General features: G+C 50.1%; 1 protein-coding gene across 3 annotated transcripts in view; it reads right to left on the reverse strand.

Annotated features, from left to right (window-relative positions):
- Window positions 1–7,814: 7,814 nt before the first annotated feature.
- The window catches only part of Wscd2 (WSC domain containing 2), a 94,612-nt gene continuing 74,796 nt past the window's right edge, over window positions 7,815–27,630 (reverse strand). For all 3 annotated transcript variants that reach the window (XM_036172087.1, XM_036172088.1, XM_036172089.1), the window contains 3 exons: window positions 24,395–24,559; window positions 19,430–19,630; window positions 7,815–9,706 (listed from right to left, as the gene is read on the reverse strand). In XM_036172087.1, coding sequence (XP_036027980.1) covers window positions 9,354–9,706; window positions 19,430–19,630; window positions 24,395–24,559 — 719 coding nt within the window. In that variant the 3' untranslated portion in view covers window positions 7,815–9,353. The remainder of the gene's footprint in view (window positions 9,707–19,429; window positions 19,631–24,394; window positions 24,560–27,630) is intronic.

Raw genomic sequence — 27,630 nt, forward strand, 5'->3', positions numbered from 1 at the left:
ACTATGGTGTGGAAATGGAAACCAAACAAACCCTTCCCTCTCCAACTTGCTTCGCTCATGGTGTTTTGTCATAGCAATTGAAACCCTGACTAGGACACATTCTTCACCTACTCAGACCTGAGATGAATCTTGCTTTAAGAACTCTGAGTAAGGAGCCTGGCAGTGATGGCACACGCCTTTAATCTCAGCACTCGGGAGGCAGAGCCAGGCAGAGCTCTGTGAGTATCTGAGTAGGAAGCTGGAATCTGATGAGGGTCTAAAGACCCCTCTGTAAGGATTCTGTCCTTAATTACATCATCAGCCTGCAACGGCAGCCCAGCCTAAAAAGCGGGTGTGCCCTGTGTTCCCTGTCCCTTTTCGGCACTCTCTCTTCCCTCTGCGCAGTCTCTCTGTTTCTCTGTCTCTCTGTCTCTCTCTCTCCCCCTTTCTCTCCCCAAAAAGCTCTAAAAGGTAACTATGGTGCATTGACTCTTCCGTCCAGCACTCTCCTTTGTCGGCATGGCCGTGGCAGGCGGCAGCCAGCCACGATCACCAGCACAGCTGCCTTAACCAACACCCTCAACCCTTGCTTCCATGAGGGAACACCAGCAGGCCGAATTGCTAGTGGGTAGTCACAACTGCTCTAGTTAAGATGGTGATGCCCAGTGAACAGTGTCAGGCACACTGACTGTGGGCGGGGACTTCAGTGGGATCCATGACAAAGAATATGATACTTGCAAAGATGGTTTGAAAAAGTCACTCAACAGCTGTAACCTTTAGAAGCCAGCAACAGTGAATCTGAGCAAATGTGACATCCAGGCTTGCATGCTGCTGTGTGCAAAATACCTGGCTTCATAGGCTGTGCAAAGGAACAGGAGAGGACAGCACATTCAGAAGGGAAGAAGTCACCTCTGAAGACTCCATCCAGTGATTTTCCCATCCAGTCATTCATCCATCCAGTGATTTTCCCATTCATCCATCCATCCATTCATTCATTTATCCAGTCATCCATCCATCCATTCATTCATTTATCCAGTCATCCATCCATCCAGTGATTTTCCCATCCACTCATTCATCCATCCAGTGATTTTCCCATTCATCCATTCACCCATCCATTTTCCCATCCATTCATCTATCCATCCAGTGATTTTCCCATCCATTCATCCATCCACAATCATTCACACTCTCATCCATCCATCCTGTGCGTCACTTCATTTGCTGGTTCACCCACTTCTTGGCAGTTTACTGATTCATCTGTGCATGCATCACCACTGCCCTGCCCACACCTCACCAGGGAGCTGCATTGGCCCAGTACACCCTACAAATGCTTCCAGCCCCACATTAGTTACTTTTCTGTCGCTGTGATAAAACACCATGACCGAGGGAATTTACAGATGAGCTTATTTGGGCTTATGATTCCAGAGGGATAAGAGTCCATCGTTGCAAGGAAGCCTGGAACGGGAAGCTGAGAGCTCACATCCCCAACCACAAAGCACAAAGCAGAGAAAGGAAATGAAGTGGCACAAGGTTTTTTAATCTCCAAGTCCACCGTCTCAGCTGGTTTCCATTGCTGTGATAAACACCATGCCCAAAAGCAACGAGGGAAAGAAAGGGTTAATTCAGCATACATTCCCACACCACAGTCCATCATCAACAGAAGTCAGGACAGGAACTCACTCAGGACAGGAACCTGGAGGCAGGAGCTGACGCAGAGGCCATGGAGGGGTGCTGCTTACTGGCTTGCTCCCGATGGCTTGTTCAGCCCGTGTTCTTTTAGACAGGACCACCAGCCCAGGGATGGCCCCACCCACAGTGGGCTGGGCCTTCCATATCAATCACTAATTAAGAAAATGCCCCACAGCTGGATCTCATGGAAGCATTTTCTCAATTGAGGTTTCCTCCATTCAACTCTAGCTTGTGTCAAGTCGGAACAGATAGGAAATAAAGCCACAAATTATAAATTTGTAAGGTGGAGTTTTATACGAACTCACTAGATACCAGACATCCCTCTGCCTGCTTAGACATCTCCTGGGTGTAGCCCAGAGTTGGAAGCACTGTAATGGTACTGAAAACAGATTCCCACTGCTTTAATACGGCGAGTCTAATTGCCTAACTGAGGCTCCACGGGATGGATTTATTCATTTTTGGTTTGTTGAGACAGGGTCTCATGTAGCTCAGGCTAGCCTTGAAATCACAACAGCTCAGAATGACTTTAAACTCCTGATCCTCCTGCCTCCCCTTCCTGAAGGCTGGGATTACAGATGTGCACCACCACACCTGGTTTATGAGGTGTTGGGGATGGAACCGGGCATTCTACCAACTGAGTTACATCCTCAGCCCCTTAGTGGATTGGAAAACTACACATAATTTATTTTTTCTGGAAAGACAATTCATGGCTTTGGCTCAACACCTTCCTTTCCCGTCTCTTCCACATATGCTAGTTGGGCGGTTGTGGTTTTACACTTCCTTTTTTTTACATCCCACCCCAAATTAGTCCTGTGCCCTCATTTATCATCAGGAAAAGGTCTCGGACCACGCCTTCCTCTCTACGGATTGTGGGGAAGGGGGTGGGTAGTTCCAGCAGGAGAAAGAGTTGCAGAAAACCTATAAGCCACAGAATCCAAGGTTCTTCCCTGCCTGGCAGTTGTCATGGCAGCCTGTTAGCCATCCATGCAGCTGAGAACTGGGGGGCATCCGCATGGCCACCCCTGAGCCCACTGCTTTCAGAGTGGCTTGTGTTCATATCATTTCACCCTTACGTTCCATGAACTGTGGGGTGAGACGCAACAGTCCTTGTCTACACCCACTAAGATGCCAGCAACACCCTCAGCTGTGGAAAAACCCCCAAACACCTCCAGACATTGCTAAACGCCCCTGTGTGGGAAGTTGGGGTTTCATTGTGTGAATCTGGGAACCACAGCTTTGAGTGGCTTCTTGTTTCCCAATCTGAGTCCTAGAGGTCTAGGCAACCACGGACAGACTAGCCGTGTGCTCTGTGTCTCCTCCTCCTCTCCGTGGTAGACCACCCTCAGCATCCCTCCCCAGTATCCTGTCGGGTCCACAGCTTCCTTCTTCATCCTGTCCTCGGATCTGCCCCACACCTACCGTGTAGCAGCACATGATCACATAAGTGGGTTCTCAAACCAGATGCCCCAGTGTCCTGTTGCTGTGAGGAGACACAGCGACAAGGGGAAGTCTGATGAAAGAAAGCTGTTAGCCAGGAGCTTGCTTACAGGTTGGTTAGTCTGCCATCATCACGGCAGGATAGCAGCAGGCAGAGATCTACATCCACAAAGAGAAAGAGACCCCCAGGGACACACTTACTCCTCCAACAAGGCCACACCTCCTAATCCTGCTGATCTTTTCAAATGCGCCGCTCCCACCATGACCAAGCATTCAACTATATGAGCCTATGAGGGCCATTCTCCTTCTAACCACCACACCGGACTTCCTGGGTTCAAAATCCTCTTCCGCCTTCTTCAAGCTGTGCAACCTTGGATACATAACCTTCCCTCTCTGAGCCTTGGTATCCTGACATGAAAGGGGGGGAGGGATAAGCATTCCTTCCTCACAGAGGTCTTGGGAGTGACTTTGGGGTGATAGGCTTGTGAAACCCTTAGCTTCTGTCAGCACATAAGTGGTGCGTAGCAACCAGAAGCTACTGTCACCATGGGAACCATTATCTCCCATTCTCCCCTTTCTCTGGCCGGTGTCCAGAAAGAAGATGGATCTTCCCACCTTGGGCCTCAAGTGCTTGAGCTCTAGCGGGTGTGGCATGTGACACGGTGGACACATCATTCTGCATCAGGCCGGTGCTCATCACTGTCCGCGTCAGGAGACATCTGTAAACGAATGAGGAAGACTGGGGTTTCAGACTCACGGAGTTCACGGACCGGGGAGGCATGTGACATGTGCATGATCATGCGCACACAAACATATAGACAGCCGTGCGCACTCATGTGAGCACACATGGGCATACCCCCATGCGCACACACACACTCACATGCACAAACACACATATACACACATATACATTGTCAACGCAAAAACATAGCTCTCACTTCAAAAGAAGACAGGGTTTATTCTGGAGCCACATAGGAGTGACTGTGGCCTGGGAACACAGGTTTAGGTCTACCCAGATTCCATGTCCCAACATGGAAGCTGTTTCATGAAGTTTTCATACAATAGAAAAGGCCAGTCACAGATGCAGACACTTTTCAAATACACTGGTGGAGGAGCCTTGGCTGGAGGCCTCAGGTGCGGTCTGTTGACACGCTTAGTTCCTGGGTTGGTGGAAGCTGGGGGGTTAACTCTGCTGAGTTAAAACATTTCAGAAGGCTTCACCTTCACCTATGACCTGTGAGTCATAGGACGTTAGGTCCAACAGAGGCAGCTAAGGAATGGCTACTCAGGGACCTGAAGATAGCCCAGAGTAAACTGTAATTGGGCTCTGGACCTGCAACATTCCCAATCTCCACGTTGCTGCTGTTCTGATGAGTCAACCTGCCTCTGCAGACACAGCTTTCCAGGAAGTCTCATGCACACAACACACACAAACACATGCCTTGGGATTCTAACATGACCATATGTACTGACACCTCTAAAGGCGTGATCAGGTGGCTAAGGAGAGGCTGAACACGGTCTGTGTGATCAGGGTGCCTGGGAGAAGACGCCTGAATGGAGTCCTAAGGACATTAGGCCATTGGCCACTTCCTGGGAGGAGTGGAAAGCAGGCAACACAGAGGCTACAGATGGGAAGGAAGCAGTAAACCGGCAGAGACGATGAATAGACAGACGCGTTGCTGTGTGCACCTCGCCCTGCACGTCAGTGCTTTTTGCAAAGAGGTGGGACGTGTTTCCTTGTCTCCACACACAGCTCTCTGCCCTTCATCCTCATGCCTCCCACATCCCTCTGAATCTTGAGCCCCAACCTGTCTCTCTGGAAGGGAGTGCACCTGGACAGAAGTATTCTTTGGAGACCGACATTTACAGCTGCACAGGTGCTCATGCATCTGGTGCCTTGGCCGCACCCTGGGTGGTTCTGACCTCCATGTTTCTCCTTAACAGTACAGAAGGGAGGATGGAATGGGAGACCGCTGTATCCTTCATTATACTCTCCTACCCCTGTCCCTGCTGAGGGGAACTCCTGAGGGGTGGGAAACTGTAGGATACTTTCCCCACTCACCCAGTCCTCTCACTGTGTTCTCATTCAGTCGTGGGATCCCCCTGATGTCAGGGGACAGCTGAGCCTGGGAGCTACAGGCCCTGTTTGCCTTTTTTGTCTTTTCTACATATCTGACCCGTGGTCTCGTCCTCCAAGTGCTTACCCTAACACCCCCCGCTTTGCTTCCCTCAGCCCTCATCTACTCTGTGCCTCAAATTTTGAGTGTTCCCAAAGCACCAGACGATGAGCTGGTGCTGGAGCATTGTCCCTTCCTGGAGGGACCACTATGGTCCCACTGAGGCACTCGGCCTGACATCGGTTCTTTCTTTCCCTCTCATTTTTCCTTTCCTTTATCCTATTACTGTAACAGCAGAGCTAAGGACAGGGCAGTGCAGCCCCTGCCTGTAGATTCTGTTGCTAAGGAAACGACTTCCTTGGTTACCAGCCCCGGGTACATTTGTCTCCTGATGCCTGGATCCCACAGAGCCACCCCCACACTGCAGGATGAGGCAATGGGGTGGGAGGGAGGGGAGGAGGGAGGGAGAGAGGAGTTGAGAGCTTCCAGATCAAGGGGTAGAGATGGAGAGACACTTGCAAGAACAATGCAGAGACCAGGATGAGCAGATGGTGAGAGGGGCAGAGAAGACAGGTGGGCAGAGAAGAAAGAGGCACCCTGGGCAGCTGGAGGAAATCGGACCACAGAGAGGGAAGCCATGGCTGTAAGAAAAACAGTGAGGAGGAGGAGGAGGAGGAGGAGGAGGAGGAGGAGGAGGAGGAGGAGGAGGAGGAGGAGGAAGGATGAGGAGAAAGAAAACGAAAGAGAGATCCAGGGGAAGAGGGGCTGGACCAGAGGATAATTTTTGGAGGACTTGCCCGCAGCCCCTTGCCTCTACATGGGATGCGGTCGCCTCCAGGGCGCCTGGGAAAACCTGGGATTGATTCCAATAATCAGCCTTATTCTACTTGAGTCTGGGAGCCACTGTGGGAAGACCGCAGAACCCAATGTGGATGCCTCCTGCCCCCCTATGCTGGGGACCACTGGGACCCCACAGCTATTATTCATATTGTTTTCCACAGTGAGAGCCTGAGCTGTGAGCGGGCTCAGCAGTCTCTGCAGCTCACGGGGTCACCAGGGGCCTCACTCTCCTCTTCCCCAAACATTTTCTGATTCCTTGGACATCTGCAGGGATGGGGACTTTTTTAAATCCTTTTTTTTTTTTTAGATTCTATAACAGGGCGCAGGGTCTGACACACTGGCAATACATACTTAAAAAGTATGTGTGAGCAAGTGATCAAAAGAATGTTCCTTTAGTTCCACCTAAGTCTGAAAGGTAAAGATTTGACTAAAAATGGCCACAGGGAGGGCAGACATTGGCTGTGACAGGTGCTTCAGCCCAGCTTTACCCCTGGCCATGGCCTGGAGCATCAGGGAGCAGTGGGAGATGGATGCAGTAGATTCCTTGTGATCCTGAGATAGGAATCCAGGCCGGCTATATGCTACATGGTTTCCCTCATTGGGAGTGGGTGGGTGGAGGTGGCCTTGGGGGACATAGATGGGATTTAGGTTCAAAGCAAGCCAGCACACTGGTTCAGGAGTAGGCCACCAGGACTATTCAAGCCTGATGTAAGGTCTCATCAAGACACACATGACCAAGGTTCAGATGCCTTCCAAGCCAAGACTGTGGCTTAGTCAGCACCTAGAGTCGGTCAGGACACAGATTAAGGACCATTCAAGAGACATCAATGGTATCTGCTTTGGGGAAGTTCAGGTGTTAGCCTGGAAACATGGTAGAGGGGTCAAATAGCTGTGAGCAGGGCTCAGTATGCATAGGACCAGCCTTGGGACTCAGTCAATGTGGAGATAGGATAAGGATTAGGGTTAGTCTAAGACTGATCATGGACCAGTATGTGTCTATGATCATATAAACTATAACAGGATTTAGCTATAATCCAGGTTCAGGGGTCTAGGCTTGGGTGTGTCTGTGACGGGTCAGAGTTGGTTTAAGACTGGGATCTGAGTCAGCCCAGGTCCAGATGAACTCGGTCACCCAACGTGGCTTTCATGAGCAGCATCCCTTCCCAGTGACTCTGCCACTGAAGTCCTGCTTCTTGCTCCTGTGTTGGTGACCCAGGACTTTGAGGGGGGTGAAGCCCTGCCTTTTCTCTGCCTGTCTCAGATGCCCGCCCCCAGTGCCAACAAAGTAACATTAAAAGCTCTTTCCCCCTCAGGCTGGGGAAGTCTCTAGTCACAGCCTTCCCCACAGAAGCTGCAGTCTGGTGTGTAAGAAGCCAGGGTAGAGGTTTGGAGATCGAACAGGCCGACCACAGGGCCCCAGGGTGTCAGACTTCCCTGTGTCTCTATGTTATCACTGGCTCCCCTAGTGAAGAGACAATGTACATCAGCCATACAGGGTCTCTGTCAACTCACATACACAGAAGCAACACCTCCCATGGGGCACCACACCCTCTTCCACATCTGTGCACAAACCCAGAGAATCCCACACCTCAGCCCTCTCCTGGACATTCTTCTCTCTCTCTCTCTCTCTCTCTCTCTCTCTCTCTCTCTCTCTCTCTCACACACACACACACACACACACACACACACACACACCCACACACACCCACCCACCCAAGAAAACATCTCCTTTGTGAACTCAACAGGGCCACATGGTAGAATTAGCAACAAAACTCTTTTTAATGACAGTGTCGACCTGAGGAATCTTCGAACAGAAAGTTCGTGACCAGAGGTGGCCACTAGCAAGGAACTGGCCTGGGTTCTGGACCCAGAGAGAACTGACCTCCAAACAGGAGGGGAGGCCCGGCCATCTACTACTCGGTGAAAGAAAACTAGAAATTAGCCTGGAGTGGGGGGAAGAAACACCATACAAAATACATTCAGAGCCCCTGGCTGAGCCCTGGGGTGGTCCAAACCCTTCAGATGAGGGCATCGGAGAAGGGAATCAGGGACAGTCTCTGGCCCTTCTTTTTGCGTGGCCATTGTCCAAGGGGCAGAATGTCTTGGTCATATTCCTCTTAAAAAAATATATCTCTTTGCACGAACCTTCTCTGGGGTTCCTTGGCTAGGTGGGAACCAGTGTTCATTTGCCCCCCAAGGCTTCGGGGGTGGGGGTAGGCTGCTCCAGACAGAAGAGCAAGGAGGCTGTGACTATGGCTTTTGTGTCTATGCAATGGGGATGGTGAAGGTGTGGGCTGGAGGGGAAGCCATGGGGATCCGAGGTGGGGAGACGGGATCCTGGATGCATGCTTTGGAAAACATGATCGTTGTTGACTCAAGTCAGAAATCCTTTGGTTTGGTGTCTCAGCATCGAGAGAGCAGTGGTGCAGTGGGAATGGAGAGCCATTCATTAGCCCGTTTCTAAGGAGTCCTCCGGGGGTGGGGGGACTGGCCCTGTTGGGCTGTAAGCGAGGGAAGGGAAGCTGATGTCTTGTGGGTAGGGGGACTGTTTTGAAGAGTCTCCCTCTGAGCTGGGCCACTCTGTTCCCTCCCCTGGGTAGTAAAGGACTCCCTGGTTAAGGGTTCAGGAGGGCAGTGTAAGATAGACATGTCGGACCCCATGAAAAGATGGGCCATTTGGAGACTCTGTATGTGGTACATGACCAACCTTTGGGTTGGCTTTTGGTACCGAAGGGACTTTGGAAGAAGGGTCAAAACCCCCAAAGTCACCCTGACCTCCAAGACACAGCGTGGGCAGAAAGGACAGAGTTCCAGCCCTCGAAGTGGAACAGCACCCAGCTTGGATCTCATATGTGATTTAGCCCGGAGGGCAGCTCCCACGGTGGTGCCAGGGCACCCGTTCCCCCTACCTCAGAAGCCAGAGATCTAAGGCCATGGAGACAGGTCCCAGACATCTGTCTGTCACACACAGATGGCCTGAGAGAGATCATAAAGCCAGTGCTCACTCAGGGGAAGAGACAGGGGCCCACACAGTCAGCTGCTTATAACCGTTCATCAGCTGTCATATCCAGAATCTCCCAACCACTGATAATCATCTCCTCCCCCCCTCCCCCGCAACAGCAGGGACAGGGACTCCCCAAACCAGGCAGCCAGGGGAAGGTGCCTGGATGTCACCTCCTCCGGCCTCAGAGGGGGTCTCTCTGAAGGCAGGCAGAAGCCTGGGGTTGTCATCATGCCAGAGGGAAGCCAGCTCTTGGAGCCAAGGGGGGAGCTGGGACCCTCCCTGGCCACCCATCATCTTGGGCCGTAGGCATCGGGCACCCCGGTGAGGTTGCGACTGCGCAGGGCTGTGTCCACCATCCGGATGTAGGCAGCGATGGTCCTGCGCATCTCGGCGGTGTAAGGGTCGTACTCCAGCTTACGGAGCCCCGAGCGCTTGAAGTTGCCATCCTTCTGGCTCTCCACGCACAGCAGCCGGTCTTCCCTGACCGCCACGCCCAGCAGGCTGACCATTCGGCCCAGCTGCGCAAAGAGGTCCTGCTTCAGATCCTCAAAGTGCACCACCAGCACCGTCTTGCCAAACTTGAGCCAGTCCAGCGTGTGTGTGGCCCACCACGGGGCATAGTTCCTGACAAACTCAGGCCACTCTGAGGAGAGAGCAGGGTGTCAGTATGCCACCAGATGGGCAGATGACATACCTTCCAGACCTCTGAACCCACCTGTGCTCGCTGGGGTAACACTCACTTGACGGGTGCCTGGTTTATTCCAGGTGCAGCCCTATGCACAAATAGACCACAACATAGATATATATATATGCTACCAAAATGTGGAGGTAAGGAAGTAATAAGAGATGCAGGGTTACACAGGAAGGACTGGGGAGTAGCTGCTTGCTCGCCTAGGATGCTGGGAGCCCCAGGTTTGATCTCAGGAACCAGAATTCTTGGAAAGAAGTTGTTCATGCAGACACTGATTGGTTAGCACTGCAGTACCATGGAGAGGTTGGAATGTTGCAGGTCCAGAGACTAATTACCCTGGGCTAGTTCTAGCCCTCTGGAACCGCTATTCCTTGCCTGCCTGTGTCAGAACTAACACCCCTCCCCCTGGCTAGTAGATAGAAATCCTTTGGGATCTATTAACTTAGCAGATGGCTAGCTTCCACCAACCCCAAATCTAAGGATGCCATCAGATAGCATCTTGGGCCTACAGAAAAGCTTTCCCTCATCTCTATACCCACCTCTCTGATGTACCTACCAATGTATTTTACACTTGTCTTGGTGTATGACTTTCTTTGTCCTGTAAAACCACAAATATTCATGAAACTGCTTCCACGTTGGAACATGGAATTTGGGGTAAGCTAAATCTGTGTTTCTGGGCCATGGTAACTCAAAATGCTCCAGAATAAACTATCTCATATTTCCTTTAAGATGAGAGATGTGGTTTTTTTTTGTGTCAACAGATATGGTGACATGTGGGGTTCCAAAAATGGTCCACTTTTCACCAGAGGAATCGCTTGAATGGAAGCCAGGAACCTGCACGGTCATCTGGTGTTATTTCCTCATGGGGACTGTTGGTGAGTTCTTTCCTGGGCCTCAAATCTCCCTTGGTTTTGTAGACAGTCTGTCCATTCTGGGCTGGCCAGCAGATCCTATTGTGATAGGAATCTTTCTTTGTCTGCTTTCAAAGTATCTGTTTGGAGTTTATCAGTTTGTTTGAAGGCATTTTGTTCTAACATTTGGTTTGGTTTGCTTGCTTGCATTTGGAACTCGAAAGGCAATTTAGGTTCTATTTAGCTTGTTTTCAGTATTTTGTTTGCTTCTGGGACTTTTGAAGGCATTTTGGTTTCTGGTTTTGCCTGGGTTTTCCTGGTCTTTGAAATGTTTTGATTTATTAGCACTTGACCTTTGTTTCCTGACACTTGACCTTTTGTTTCCTGACATTTGACCTTTGTTTCTGCCTTGCTTAAGTCTCAGATGCTTAAGTCTGCCTTTTTTCTGCTGCATCTCCTGTGACCTTGTCAACCCTTTAGCTCAGGAACGTTATGATCATCTAATGATAAAGACGCCAAGGACAAGAGGTACTTGTTCGATCCCACCCCAACCCACCCCAGAGTGTGGCGGTGTCAAGGGGAACGCCTCACTCTGAAACACAACAAACGTGCCCCACTCTGGGGTCAGAAGACACTTCACTGGCTCTTTGGGGAAGATGCTTTCCAGGGTTTGTTCACCCTGGCTCTTGAGCTCCCTCGTGTTTGTGCACACATGTAGGAAAACCAAAGACCCAGTAGGAGAAGACAGTTTCAGGGTAAAAGCCGAGAAAGTCAGCGCCAAAAGCAGCGCATAAAACTGACCAAAACCACATATTCCCCAGTGAGCACAGACGGGATGACTTTTCAGGAGAATAGAAAAAAGAAAGAGAAAAAATATATATAAACACGGGCATGAGGTTTCCACAAAGGAGGAACTGCCTGGAGGTAATGGCCATCTGGCATTCTAGCAGGTTCTAGGAGTGATAATTGCTGACTAACTTGCAAATGTTTGGAAGAAACACACTAAAGATAACCCAAACAGTTACCGACTCCAAAAGTAGTAGGCAATAAAAGCAAAGTCCTAGGGGGAAGAAAAATCACAAATAGGCAACCGGCTTTCACTAAGATGTAAAATGATCTCCAAAAATTGATCTCCAAATTCATAGTAAAGAGCTCTTAAAGCCACACAAGTTAAATTAGATGCTAAAATGGAAAATTAATAAAAAAAACTTTGGGGGGAGGTTTATGTCAAAGGTAAATGCTAAGATAGCTCCCCCTGCCCCCTCCCCCTGCACCCCATCCCCGTCTCTCCTCTCTCTGGCCTCTTCTTCGTGGCCTCCTTTCTTACCATTTCTTTAAACATCTTTGTTTCCCTATAACTTACATTCAAGTGTCTTAACCAGCTCTAAAATTCTTTTCAGCCTTACAGCCCAAACCTCAGCTTGGCCTGAGTTTAGGGGAACTCCTCAGGCTATTAAAAATAACCGAGTGAATCTGTCCCCTCTCCAGCATCCTGGGGACTTATGCCGAGACCCCTTTTCAAGCATCTTGTGGGGTTTCCCTATCCGCTGTCCTGCCCTGCGGACCCTCCTAAACACGGGATTCTGCATTACTTTGATCTAACAAGAAACTCTCTAGATGTCTGAGTGCCACTGACACCAGCAATAGGCATTTTCCAGACCCATCCAGCTGCGCTTCTGGGGCCTATATAGTAACACGTGGCTTTTCTGGGGAACATCATCGTAAAAACTGATCCCCCGAGTAACCAGGCTGGCAGAAATGAAGACATTCTCCAGAGACGCATGTATGTCTCAGCGGACTGTCAGCCCGTTGAAGGAATGGACCCTCAGGCTAGAGGGGTTCCCCCAGGAATCTTATGCTGGGAGAAGGAAGGGTACCAGCAGGAGGGACCCTGTCTCCCTGAAAGAGATTTCAAACAGTTGTAGCAACTTGTCTGCTACCTTAGAGGACAAGCCTGAAGCTCAGATGATGATGAGTCCTGAGGACCCATCAGTCCTCTATGTCCTCGGTTTTTATACTTTGATCTCACTTCAGGTCCCTAAAGACAAACTCGAGGGGTCTGCTGTACCTCATCGTCCCCCTGCCCAGTGTGACCACACTGACTAAATCTCCTTTCTGTGCATTCTGCTTTTCAATGGGCTCTTTAGATGGTCCTGAATCTTTCTCTGGGACACCGAACATGAGTTTTCAGATTAAGAAAAATTTAAATCTGCTTTTAAGAACAAGATACAATTCTGATGAAGATGTCATCTCCCGATCCTTACTTATCCCATTCTGGTTTACTGCACAGTCCCTAGTGCTTGAGGGAAGAAAGTAACTACGATATGATTGCTTCTGCTTTAGTATGTTTTCCCTAGTGATAACGGCCGCCCCTGACACACTGAACTCTGTCCCACGGATTGACAGGCTAGCTCACATCTGTCCTTTAGCTAGGTCTGTTTATATGTGAGTGTTTATGTGCATACCAACATTTCAAGGATATGTTTGAGCACCAGTTCCTCTTTAAAAACAAATGAATGGATAAGTAGGGTTTCAAGGGCCTGATCTCGGCATGGCCAATGTAAGAGAAAACCCTAAGTGTCTATTTTTTGTAATTGTCCTTTTAAGGACTTACTGTTAGGTTTGCATAGACATCTCAGAGCTTACAGATCGTCTTAACATGTTACACCATAGTTAAAAATTCAACAGAGTTATTCAACTCTGTTTCTAATTAAAAAGAATATCAAAGTCACGAATGTGAAAGCTTAGCTCCATCCCACGCTTTACGCCTCCTACTTTTGGTGTCTGGTAAAGACTAATAGAAGGAAATGCTTTTTCCTACAATGACAATGAAAACCACACACACATAAAAGTGAAACTCTTCAAGGTATCAGATCTCGTAGCTTAACTCTTTAGCAAATACTTAATTTAAACTTTGTTAAGTAAACAAAAACTATTAATGTATGTTACCTGTGTTTATAATGTTTAGGTATCTAAGATACCATATTTTCTGTTCTATACTATAGCCTCCTAATTTTCTTTTAAAATTACCTCTTAAAATTGTTTTCTAAGCCTGGTGTGGTGGTGTACACCTTTCATCCCAGCACTCGAGAGGTAAAGGCAGGCGGATCTCTGAATTCAAGGCCAGCCTGGTCTACAGAGCAAGTTCCAGGACAGCCAGGACTGTTACACAGAGAAACCCTGTCTCAAAAAAAAGATAATTTTCTAAATTTTGTAACAATAAAAAAAAATGTATGTTGCAAAAAGATTGTTTAAAATGGATATGGTTATAATGAGGTTAAAAATAATACTGAAGTTATAAAACTTAAGGTCAATTCAGTACTCTGAGATAAAATTAATGATTAATTCTCTACAATACTTTCTTAAGTATTGATTTGTTCTTGGTAATGTTTACAAAAAAATTGCTTGAAACAACAATGACATTCTTTGTTTATTCTTTGACTTAAATGTAATTAAATGTGTTTTCCCATTGAACAAAGCCTTTGTTTTTTGAATAGTTAGTCATTGCTTTAATCATTAAAAAAAAATCTGTTTAGAGACATGCCTCTTAAGAATATTACTACTAAATTCAATAATGATCATAAAACTTTAAAAAGGACAGATATTTAAATCTGTTTATACAGTTTGATCTATTAATTAGTAACACATAGTGTTATAAAGGGCTTTTGAGTAGAATAACTCAATTCAAAGCTAGCCACAGAGTCTTCCTCAAAGGACAAAGACAAGCAGACGATCTCATCAACTGAAAGGAAGAAAGACAACATGGCCAAGACTCCATTCTGACGAAAGGAGCGGGCCTGTGTCCAGGAACTCCCAACTCACTCCTACGCACTATACTTCGCAAATTATATAAAAGAGATTTTCTTGTTTTTTTGACACCTGGTTTCTCTGCATAGCCCTGGCTGTCCTAGAACTTGCTTTGTAGCCCAGGCTGGCCTCAAACTCACAGAGATCCCCCTGCCTCTGCCTCCCAAGTGCTGGGGTTAAAGGTGTGTGCCACCATGCCTGGCTTTATAAAATAGATTTATATTGCATATAATTTATGTAAATATATTCACACCATAGGTCTATCATTTCCATTGATATGATCATTATAAAGGTGTATTGCTGAGTTGTAACTGTGTTTTCACTGTGGTGATGTAGGCAGGGGTTAGTTCTACTCACTCCTCACAGCCCAGCATCATTGTGGCCATCATTTAGCAGAAGAGGAAACTGAGGCAGTGAGTGGGTGAGTGACTGTTCACAGTCACTCAGGGAGACCTGGCATGGTGTGGGCCTTTTGCAACTAAGGTGTTGTAAGCGATAACAGCATGCTTATGGGGAATGGTGGGCTGTGCACAGAGTGTGGCCAGAGCACCGGGGATTGTTGGCGTACTGGCCCTGATGTTGTTCAATAAGCATGGCTACCACCATCCCTTCTGTTGTTCAAGAAGTCATTTCGCTAGCTCTCAGGGCTCAGGCAGAGGTCTCCTTTGGGCTCTGCAGGCCCAGTTCTTCCTCCTGACCACACAGTGAGTCATGACTGTGTGGTCACCCTGATTACGCACCTGTTTCCACTGCCGGCTGAGCCCGTGGGGGTGCTTTGAACAGGATTGTTAGTCTTGTTCACGTGGTCTCTCTACTCTCTACTGAAATGGTCACAAACTGTCTCTTTGGGGGTGGGGTGGGGCTCATCAGCCATCTTGCCACGTGACAGAAAGTCACCCGACTGGGAGGGTGCCTTTGGGGTTGCCTGACTTGAAAGCACTCCTTGGGTTCGTTGTACAGCAAGCAAGTTTCAGGGAGAGCTGCTGAGGCTCTGGCTCAGGTGGGAGGGGAGCCGGGAGATGGCCCAAGGTGGGCACTGGAATGCTGGGAACAGCATCAGCCCCAACTCAGCTGGAGAACCCCAAAGGCTCAACAGTTGATGATGCAGCCCCCCCCATCCCAGAGTGGGCAGTGCATGACAGACCAGTGAGTCTGTCAAGCTAGGTTGGGGACCTTTAAATCCTCCTAACCCCTCACTGGATGATGGAGCCTATTGTCTCACTTAGCCTTCCTAGACACCCCGAAAGGAAGGCTATTGGGCACTGCGGCCAGGAAGGAGTCTGAGACTCAGAGAGTGAAGTGATTTGTTCAAGGTCACACAGCAGGGAAGCACCATCCAACCCAGCCTTCCTCACTCTGGCCCAGATCCTCACGAGACACCAGAAGCCGCATCCCCACTTCCTCCCACAGCCTGGTACCCAGCAGGAGCTGGGGGGAACTGCCACTGAACTAAATTGAAATTCCAACTGCGAAATTGCACCGTGATAAAAGGCTGCTTTTCTTGTCAGAACCCACAGAAGCTGTCCTGAGATGCCTCTCTCCCAGTCCCCTCCTGGAACCCCACGGCTACTTGAGAAATATTTATGCTGGCGACAGGTTATTTTTTATTCTTAAAATAGAGTATTCACAAGGCAGCTGACTAATTGGGCCCGTACTGTTATAATGGGCTAGGGCCAGATGTATCTGGATGATTAGGAAACTTTTAAGCACACACAGGGGCGCCTTCCCTTTGTCAGCCTGTCCCCTGTCTGAGCACTCCCCTCAGCATCTTTGGTGACTCAGGACAGCTGATGGTCCCAGGAGAAACCCAGGTGAGGCTGGCCCTTGACGTCCAGCGCGCCACAGGCCTAGACTTCAGGTGTGGCCATGTGTGACCATCCTGAAGACACTTGCCTGGTGTGTCTTTCGATCCCATCACCTGCACCTCCTATTCTGAGGAGGCTTCTTCTCTGTCTACCTGCTGTGTCCTTTACCTCTGGCTGCTGCCTGAGACACAGGGGCTGTCCATAGATGACTTCCCAGCCAGGGGCCGGGGCTGGAAACCCTGTCCTTCTCCACTTGCACTGGGTGACCTTGGAGGTGCTGTTTGCTCACTCCTTGAGTTTCAGTCTACTGACTTGCGAACAGGCATCCCTGACTTCTTAGGATAATAAGCTTTGTAAAGATCCTGACGAGGCTCCATGTGCAGAAGAGTAAATGCTGCTTATAACAATCCTTGCTTACGCCGGCCTCCGGCTTTTCCCGAGACACCCCCTGTGCCCCAGCCTGCTGACCCGAGTTTCCCTCCCAAGGCTTAGCAGCACCCTGAGCTGTTCTGCGCTCTTCCATAGCAGACGTTTGCTCACACACTCCAACCCTTCACCTCTCAAAGCTCCTGAATGACTTCATTGCACAGAACAGCAGACATGGTAACAAAAAGCCCTCTGCTAGCTCCAGGCTCCTGGTAATGGATCAGCACCCACAAATCCAGAAATAAAGCCCCTGCCATCCCCCACTCCCCCGGGAGCCAAGGCCACACAGGCGTGCCTGGCTACGCACAGCATGGAGGTGTCCATTTCATCTTGTCGGCAGGAGGAACCAGGCCCTGATTAATGGTTTCTCCGTGCCAGTTCCCCGTGGAATCATTAAACACAGGATCAGTTTCATTAAACAGATCCAGGACAATTCACCTTGTGTAATCATATCACATAAAATTTTGCCTTGGTTCTGCTCCAGAGAGGTTGTAAAATTAATGTTATGGAACCAAAGTTGGGTGGGGTGGGGAGGCTTATCTCCATCTAATCAGGAGGGAGCGGAGCTGTGGGGAGCTATGGGGAGCTATGGGGAGTGGCTACGGGGCCTCTCCCACTGTTCATCAAAGGGTGTCCTCAAAATTCATGAGAGCCCCCGAGAAATCTGGTTGGACATGGACTCAGGTGACATGTCCCAGGTGACACCAGTGCCCCTGGTCCCCAGCTACACCTGAGCAGTAAGGATTTAAGGCAGCGATGGGAAGTTGAAGGGTGCATCAGGAAGGTCCCCAAAGACTGGTGAAAATGCAGGGTTTCTAGCCGGGCAGGTCTGGGGTGGAGCCTGGTCATTGGCATTGCTAATGAGCCCCCCAATTGTCCTGGTGCCTAGGGTATCAAAGAAGAGGACTGGGGAGGGGGAGTAGGGTGGAGAGTCGGGTCTCTGTTCCCAGGAGAGAGTTCTCTGCCAAAGCTTTGACCTGAGAGGAGCTGATGGAGCTGATTTGGCCCCAGTATGAGATGAGTCTGGACCAATACCCCACATGCCCTCTTTTGGTTCATATGCCCTGACTCCATGCTGACCAAAAAGGGCCCAGGTGTCTTAAATAGGGAAACAGAGCAGATGAGATGGCTGCTGGTGTGTGTGTGTGTGTGTGTGTGTGTGTGTGTGTGTGTGTGTGTGTGTATGTGTCTGTGTGTGTCCAGATGTGGAGGCTGGGGGTCAATCAATGCTGATGCCTGGGTTGGAATCCCAGCTCAGCAGCACCCAGGGTGCTAATTAAGCTCTGTTTACCCTGCCCAGGAATCATGTTCTCTCTAGTTCCTGGAGAGTTTGACAATGGCCACACTCCCCCACACCCCTCTTCTCTCAGACCCCAGGAGGCCTGGGAAGAGGAGAGCTTGGCCACTGGGTATCCCAGTGACCTTAGTGGTCTCTATCTGTCTGGGCCCCAGTTTCCTCATTAGTAAAGAGGAACCAGGGTTCTCAGGCAGAAGCTGGGTCCATGTTCCAGCCACGGCCTGCTCTCTGGCTCAGGCCTCTCCCCTAGCTGGGGAGGAACTGGCAAACCCACTTGGCCTTGGGCTCTGCTTGCTCCCCAGTGGAGCGACACTAGCAGATCATCAAGCCCTCTGAACCGTGTGGGTTGGAGCTGTTGGGTGAGTTCACTGATAACGGTCCCATGGCTTTAGGGTTTCACTACCACACAGGGGCTGGACACAGGCCATGTGGTACCCAGGAGAAGACCCACAAACTTGTGGCCATCAATGCCAAAATCTGGATTTCATCAGCAGTGTCTCGTTACCATAGTGAGAACCACAGCTGCTGAGTAAAGAAAGTGTACCTTCAAGCCTCTCCAACCCACGTCATCCCCCTAAGTTCAGAAAGTTAGAGTTGTTTAAAAAAGCGTAAGGGTTTGGGGTCCCATTGCAAGGGAGTCTCACTGTAAAGTGTGAAGCCTTAGTTCCTGGGCTACATGGCTGGTGCTTTGGGTGTGGCCCTGTGGTGCCTCAGCCACCCAGAGCCACCCAGCATTGCAGGAGCTCTGCACTCCTCTGGAGAGCTTCCTGCTGATCGCCCTGCACCCCACACCACCTGGGGCCCTCCCTCCTGTCACCCCATGCTGGCCACCCTGCACCCCACACTGCTCCAGGGCCTCCTGTGACTCCATGCTGGCCACCCTGCACCCCACACCACCTGGGGCCCTTCCTCCTGTCACCCCATGCTGGCCACCCTGTGCCCCACACCACCTGGGGCCCTCCCTCCTGTCACCCCATGCTGATCCCCCTGCACCGCACACTGCTCCAGGTTTGATCTCCTGTGACCCTATGCTGGTCACCCTGCACCCCACACTGCTCCAGGGCCTCCTGTGACCCCATGCTGGTCACCCTGCACCCCACACTGCTCCAGCGCCTCCTGTGACTCCATGCTGATCCCCCTGCACCCCACACTGCTCCAGGTTTGATCTCCTGTGACCCTATGCTGGTCACCCTGCACCCCACACTGCTCCAGGTTTGATCTCCTGTGACTCCATGCTGGTCACCCTGCACCTCACACTGCTCCAGGTTTGATCTCCTGTGACTCCATGCTGGTCACCCTGTACCCAACACTGCTCCAGGTTTGATCTCCTGTGACTCCATGCTGGTCACCCTGCACCCCACACTGCTCCAGGGCCTCCTGTTACTCCATGCTGGCCACCCTGTGCTCCACACCACCTGAGGCCCTCCCTCCTGTCACCCCATGCTGGCCACCCTGCGCCCCACACAACCCGAGGCCCTTCTTCCTGTACCTTTGCCTTTCCAGTGGGCATGGGCAGCAAAGCCTATGTGGCCTCCATACTTGCGGTTGAACTCAGCCATGAGGGCCTTGTAGGGATTGCGGATGAGCAGAATTGCCGCGTCGAAGGCCTCGATCTCCTTCTGGCCACTCTCGTGGGTCTTGATGCAGATGGTCCGACCACTGCGCCAGTGGTCTCGTTCACCTTTGAACCCTGTCCCCAACCCCGGGTGAGAAGTTAGAAGCTGGGGAGGCGGGAAGGACATGCCACCCCATCCCGCACCACCTCAGGATTCCTCACTCTCTTGACTCACTCATTCCTTCCTTCCTGTGTGTATTCTGAGCACCTACATAACCGAATATCCTGAGAGAAGCCTAGCAGAGCATCACGGCTTGGAGCGTGGCATCAGTTAACGGATGTCACAGGAACGGAAAGTCACAGCTGCTGTCCATGCAGCAGAGCAGGCCCAGGCCCAGGAGGGACCTGGCTGGGTGGTTCTGTTTTGGACCCAGGGTACACCTCTACCCTCTGAGATACAGACAGGGCCTCAGCCCAGCTCATGAGCTTGTGGCGTGCAGAAAGGCCTTCTGGGTAGGGATGTTGGTTATCCCAAGACAAGAAAGGACAGGGACCGCAGGTACCAAAGTCCTGGGGGGATGAGACGAGACATCCTAGGATGGGTGGCCGGGAACACGGGGAGCTGGAGAGGGCTGAGAGAGTCACAATGTGCACTCAGAGGCACCAAACTCGTGACACCCAGGCTCCTGAGCCTGTGTCCTTTCTCCCTCCGGACTCCCACACTCGGAGGGTTGAGGCATTAGGAAGATCTTGAAGGTCAAGTGTGCCTTCACTGCTTTTTTTTTGGGGGGGGGGTGTTTGTTTTGTTGTTTTGTCTTTTCCAAGACAGGGTTTCTCTGTGCAGCTTTGCGCCTTTCCTGGAACTCTCTTTGGAGACCAGGCTGGCCTGGAACTCACAGAGATCCGCCTGCCTCTGCCTCCTGAGTGCTGGGATTAAAGGCGTGCGCCGCCACCGCCCGGCCCACTGCTGTTTCTAAGACAGCGAGTGTGCCCGACACTGCGTCACATCTCTGGGCCTCAGTTTCTCATCTGTACCTTCTTCACCCAGTCTCTGTGAGAAGCTGGCGAGACACAGAGCAGAAATCTGATGAAAGGAGCTAAGAAGGCTGCCGGCGGCGGCGGCCTTCTAATCCACCAGTGATGCAGCTGTGGTAGAGGATTGCTCTCCTGGGGACTGAGCTGCCCCTACCCCCTCCCTGTAATGATGGACTGGATGAGCCAAAACAGATCCTCCCTTCCACTATTGGTTTCTTTTTTAGGTTTTCTGTCACAGAAACTAACATAAGCCACAGCAAATCCTAGGCTGAGAGGCTACAGGGCCTTGCCAGGCCGTGGGGTGCCGTGTATTCCTGTTCGGTCCACGTATATAGCAGCTTACATATAGCTTTGGAGGTGGATGGTGGTAAGGGCTACCATGTCACTTGATCCTGTTCCAGAGGTCCAGAGAGCTATGGCTGCCTTCACAGGGCCTCTGGGCCGAAGAGGCAGAAATGGAATGCCCTTTCCTGAATTACATTTCACCCTGGGGCTGCTTGGGCCAAAGGGATTAGAGAAGTCTTGCAAATTTGGGTTGGTTCATACCTGCGACTAGATCTTTATCAACAGCTTTTGAGGTCCTCTGAGGCACAGTATCCTGAGGGCACTGAGGATGATGGTGTAGGGCTTGGGAGAGAGTATGCAAAGTTCACCACACACAGCCCTGGCTACAACCCCATGCCACACATCCCATTGGTGGGACTGTGTACCACCGGGACAAGGACTTTCCACCTTTGGCTTCATTTTGTCTTCACTGAAATCCATTTCATCACAAGCTCAGCCATGGGCAGACAGAGGTGGCATACAAAAACCCACACTCTCTCAGAGGAGAAAATAGGTCTGGGTGGGTGTGGTGGCAATGTCCATGCTAGGAAGCAGAGGCAGATGGATTGGTATTGCCTTGAGATACCATGAAGCCATCTTCAGAAACCAAAACCAACAAAACAGTAATGAAAACTCCCCAAATGCCCCAAACAAGGCATCATGATGTCATCAACGGAGACAGTATAAGAAGTCATTTCCCTGTCTGGGGAGACCTGAGTTTCTGTCTCTTCGATGCCATAATGGCATTAACTTAGTTTGATATTTGTGGAAATTATAAATAAGCACCAAACAAGATAAGCCACGATCATCTAGAAATACCTATTGCAGAGTCTAAATATCCGTCGTTCTCCCACCCCTGAGAATTGGCCTGTAGATGGGGGTGGGGTGATTTCATTTAACAGAACATGTTCCAGAAGCATTTTATGACTAGGAAGGAGCTTCAGGAAGACAATGGGTTGGGCTTTCCTTAGGAATGTTGCTCACTTGTCAATAAGTAATGGGAATTGCTGAATTCCACCACCAGAGGCCCCCCTTCCATACCCCTCTTTTCTACAGGACCCAACACCACCATGACACAAATGTGGCATGTTTAACTATTACCTTTCAGAGTTACCACAGTTGTCTACTTATCTGGGGAGCATGTGACCCTCAGGTTCTGAAGGGCCACCAGAATATTGATCCAAGACATGGGCTCAGAGCTGCAGAAAAAAAAAATGTTTTCTCTTTTCTGTCTCTCTCTTCACACCTCTAATATTACAGATTGTGTGTTCCTTGTATCACAGTGTCCCCAAGGTCCCCGCCTGGCACTATCTGGTTGTGCTCTTAGAAAATCTCTGGGGCTGGAGAGATGGCTCAGAGGTTAAGAGCCCTGGCTGCTCTTCCAGAAGTCCTGAGTTCAATTCCCAGCACCCACATGGTGACTCACAACCATCTGTAATGAGATCTGGTGCCCTCTTCTGGCCTGCAGCCATACATGCAGGCAGAACACCATATACATAATAAATAAATAAATTAAAAAAGAAAATCTCTGTGTTCGATGCCGACTCCCCACGCTCCAAATGAAGAGCCCAAGGCTCAGGAGGGGGAGTCTGAGCCCAGGTCCCATCTACAAAGCACCGTGAACTTTCAGATTGAGGGCTCCATGGCTCTCTGAAGCCAGGAGGGAATGGGTGGGAGAGACAGTACTGGGTGTCTAGGCTTCCCCTTCCCTCATTCAAACCACTGAGGGAAAACAGAACCCCAGAATCCTTCTTAACATGTCTCTGCCAAGTGGGGTTCACTGAACTTAACACAGGAGATGAAACCACTTTAGATCCCTGACTTCAATGATGGGGGTGGGGGTTCTCTGTGGGTGGAGTCTGTGCAGCCAGAGCAGTTAGGAGGAGCCTACCTGAGAATGTCTGACCTGTCCCCAACCTCCAGCTCATAAAGACAGCACAGTGCAGGGTCTGCTGAAGGTCTGGGTTCAAATCCTGGCAGGTGCTTCACATATAGTGCCATTTCATACCTAGTAATTGCTAAGTATATGAGTACAGAAATCCAAACCAAATGCAGAGAACTGGGCTCTGAAGGTGCAGGCCTTGCGTGCTTGTCAACATGACACAAAATCGAGTCACTCACAGGGAGGCAACCTCAACTCAGGAATTCCCTCTATCAGATTGGACTATGAGGCACTATGTTGATTAATAATCGATGGGGGAGGGCTCAGCCCAGGGTGGGTGGGGCCATCCCAGAGCTGGTGATTCCAGGTTCTGTAAGAAAGCAGGCTGATCAAGCAAGCCATGGGGAGCAAGCCAGTGAGCAGCATCCCTCCATGGCCTCTGCTGGAGTTCCCACCTGACTTCGCGCGCTGGCGGATTGTGAGTTGGGGGCTGCTAGGATAAAACAAACCCTTTCCTCTCCGAGCTGGTTTGGGCCAGTGTTCGTCACAGCCAGCTGAACACAAACTGGGAAGCCCTTCTGCATCCCTGCTGGCTCCCACCCGCCACCCCACCTTCTTCTCTCTCTTCACTCTCCACCTCCCACCTGTTCCCGTCCTGGGAGATGCTGCTGCCTGGCTTTGCCTTAGCCGTGCCTGGCACCCGAGCCATCACACCAGACTCTACTTCCCGCGTGCTGAACTTGTTACATGGATCAGCTCCTTCGCTTTTACACCACCCTCATGAGGTGCCAACTGTTATCTGTAGTAGGTAAATGATCCCAGGACCAGAGAGGTGCAGTCATGTGCCCAAGACCACACAGCCAGGAAGTGTTCCTCCACTAAAACACGGACACAAAGACACAACCAAGGGCTATCCACACATAGACATAAAACCCACACCGAGAAGAGCGCTTCATGTCCGGTGCCACTCATGATTTCTAGTTGCCCAGTAAGAAGCCCGAGAGTGGTGAGGATGTGAGTGTGAAATCAGGAAACAGTTGGGCACATTTTCTAATCAGCCATTTGAAAAAAAAATCCTGTGACTTTGGGGCCAGTTATTTCCCCCTCTTCAGCCTCAGTTTTTGGGTCTGGGGACAGGTCACAGCTAGCCCAACAAGGTATCTGGGGGTGGTGAACTTCCCTGAGATTCCCTACACACAGTTGGTGCTCCATAAATGTGTCTTGAAACCCACACAAGGAAAGCACATCCCTAATATAATGGTGCTCACTAAAACACAGCGCACAGCATCAGGATAAAGCATGGCACACAGCACGATCAGCAAGATGTCCAGTAAGCAGTTGGTACTCAATAAGTGCCCCGATGTAAACACAGTTATTATATTTCTATTGATAGCATAGAGCTGTTGGTCAGTCAGTATCTGTGGTGAGGTGCCTAGCACACAGCAGGTGCTTAAGAATTGCTTATGGCAATCCAAATGGTGCTTACTAGATGTCTGTCAGCCGGCAGGCCCAGGGGAGGTTCTGAGACAGGACACACAGGATGTGTGTGTCATACATAAAAGGAAGGACTGCAGGAGCACACGGCAGAGGCCTTCGTGGATGAGCCCAGGCATGCTGAGCGAGCCGTGTGGGATGCTCCCTCACCCTCCATCCCTCACCTTTATTGTACAGAGAGCCGTCAAAGTAGTAGCTGCCAGTGTAGAAGCCGGTGGCCAGTTCGATGAGATGGCGAGCCCACGTGTTGCCGGCGCCTGGGAAGCTGGCCAGCGCGATGAGTTTCTTAGACTTGGCTGGGAGGAACCTTCTGTCCATGCAGCGGTTGTCTGCCGGGGGACAGACAGGCAGGGGTCAGGGGTCAGCACAGTGTGCCCTGGAGACAAGGTCATATCTGGAAGAGGAGGAGCACTCGGATGTGCTGTGCTCACAGGAAGGACAGACAGAAGTCCCATGGGAGGACAGTCCTCCTTTTCAGTCCCGGCCACTCCTGGCGTAGCAAATCCTCCACAGTGAGTGGTTGGCAATAGTTCAGTTTGACTTTCAATTTGATGGGGCTGAGAACCCCGCCGGTGGGAGACCCAGCTCCACCCACTGCAGCATCTACCAAGCCAGAAGGCCCTCTGGTTTCTTTTGGTCTTAGAGGGTCAAAGGTCATCAAGTGATTATGGGCCACCCCACTTGAAAGGCGCCTTTCCCTCTATGGAAATGGGACTTAAAAAAAAACCACTTCAATCAAATGTCACATTGGAATTAATGATTCCTATTGGGGACCGCACTTCCTTCAGAATGGGTCAGAAAGGGTCCTGGGGACAAGGGGTGTGACTCAGTAAAATAGTGCAGGGGGCAAATGGGAGGTGGGTCAGCTCTGTGATAATGGCTGTTGTTTTCAGTGTTAAAATCTATTGCATTTATTGATTCTGAAGCCCCACAAACCAGGCAGGAGCTACAGGCTGTGTTTTCTAGGTCCTGGAACCAGCAGACCTGACTCTCCAGGTTTTATTTACACTTTATTACATGCCAGGGCCATGTAGCTCTGCCCAAATGCCCGGTGCATCCTGGAGACCAGCACACACTCATCCCTCCTCACTGGACTGTAAATGGGCTGTGCTTGCTCACCAGGCTCTTGTACTCAACATCAGATCAAATAGGATTACCTGCTAGGGACCACCAGTCACTTGTACAGGATTTTTATGCAAATCACAAACAGGCATCTGCTGCTTTTCTCTACAGTGCAGGCATGTGAGAGCACAGGCTGCCTTGCATGTACTTTTGCTGTTGACACACCCATGCAGTGTCCAGCCTGTCCTTCTATGCATTGTTGCTAAGAGACAGTCAGTCCAGAGATGTACTGTTTGCTCTTCAGACTCCAGAGGGGTTGGGGGTACTCTTGCCATTGTGAGCTGAAGATTCTGGCATGGTCTTTGGAATCATCTCTGAAGGCACACTGCTCTTATGTATAGGATTGTGGCCAATTCCTTAACCCTCTGCCGTCTACAAAATGGGCACAGCTCTGCTCACTGGCTGATTTTGGCCTTTATATCACAGAATGAGCTGAGGCTTGGCCTGACGCTGGTGTGCAGTGGATGGCCACTGTATCCATCTATCCATGCTGGTAGAATCCAGCCACTGTATCCATGCTGGTTTCCTTAGGCTCTGTTCCAGCATGAGTACCCAGCCCCACACCAACTTCTCCTTGAGATGCCCCAGCCAGGAATGAAGGTTTACAGTCTGTCTGCGGGCAAGTCCCTTAGCTAGTCTGTGTCTCACTTTCCCAGGAAAGTAGGAATAATCACTGTTCCCACTTCCTAAGACAGCTGAGGGGAAGACAGTATATAATAAGGTCTTAGCACTGAGCCTGGTGTGGAGTAAGACTCAAGGAATTCATTATGCCCTCTCATCACCATTTTTAAAAAATTATTTATTTACTATGTATACAATGAGTGTTCGGCCTGCAGGCCAGAAGAGGGTACCAGATCTCCTTGTAGATGGTTGTGAGCCACCATGTGGTTGCTGGGAATTGAACTCAGGACCTCTGGAAGAACAGTCAGTGCTCTTAACCTCTGAGCCATCTCTCCAGCCCTCATCACCATTTTTATCATCATCACCATAATAAATACCACACCATTATCATCATCACCATCATCACCATCATCACCACCACCATCCATCACCTTCATTACAAATATCACCACCATCATTCCACCATTGTTTATCACTTCTGTCACTACCATTACCACCACCATCAGCATCACCATCATCACCATCATCATCACCAACATCATCAGCAGCATCACCATCATCACCATCATCATCACCATCATCATCAGCAGCATCACCATCATCACCATCATCATCACCATCATCACCATCATCATCACCAACATCATCAGCAGCATCACCATCATCACCATCAGCATCACCATCATCACCATCATCATCACCAACATCATCAGCAGCATCACAAACATTATTATCATCATTATCCTAGTTTGCTTCTCTATTGCTGTGATAAAACACTGACCCAAGGAAAGGGTTTATTTGGCTTACATGCCCCAATTACAGCCAATCACTAAGAGATGTAGCACAAATCTTAAATGGTCTTAATAAAATCAAACCTGGAGCCAGGTATTGGGGTGAATGCTGGAAGATCAGAGAAGCAGAACAAGCCACAGCTTCCTCACCTCTCCAGTTCCTCAGCTGATCCTGTTTCCTCAGACTGGAGGCCTCTGTGTCTTCATCCAAATGCATCTCAGCTGAACTGCTGCTCAAAAGCCTAAAAGCCTAACCAGGCTATAGTTCATCGTCCTCACACCTTAAATACCTTTCTGCCATCACTTCCTGGGATTAAAGGCGTGAGTCATCATGCCTGGCTGTTTCCAGTGTGGCTTTAAACTCACAGATCTCTGCCTCCCAAGTGATAAGATTAAAGGCATGTGTGCCACCATTTTCTGGCCTCTATATCTAGTGGCTGTTCTGTTCTCTGACCCAGATAAGTTTATTAGGGTACACAATATTTTGGGAACACAATACCACCACAAAAAGAAGTTAAGGCAGGCACTCAAGCAGGAGAGGAGGCAGGAACCATGGAGGAAGCTGTTTCCTGGTTTGCTTTCCATGGCTTGCTCAGTTTGTTTTCCTATACAACCCATGGTCATCTGCCCAGGTGTGGTACTACCCGCAGTGGGCTAGAGCAATCTGATGGGGATAATTCCTCAGGTGAGATGCCCTCTTCCCAGATATATCTAGGTTTGTGTCAAGTTGACACACACTAACACACACAAGTGCATTCATCATCACCATCATGATCCACACCATCACCACCAACATACTGCATCATGACCATCATGACCATCATTGTCACCACCAACATCACCACTGCATCATGACCACCAACATC

The sequence above is a fragment of the Onychomys torridus genome, chromosome 22, assembly GCF_903995425.1.
Source record: "Onychomys torridus chromosome 22, mOncTor1.1, whole genome shotgun sequence".
Taxonomy (NCBI): Eukaryota; Metazoa; Chordata; class Mammalia; order Rodentia; family Cricetidae; genus Onychomys; species Onychomys torridus.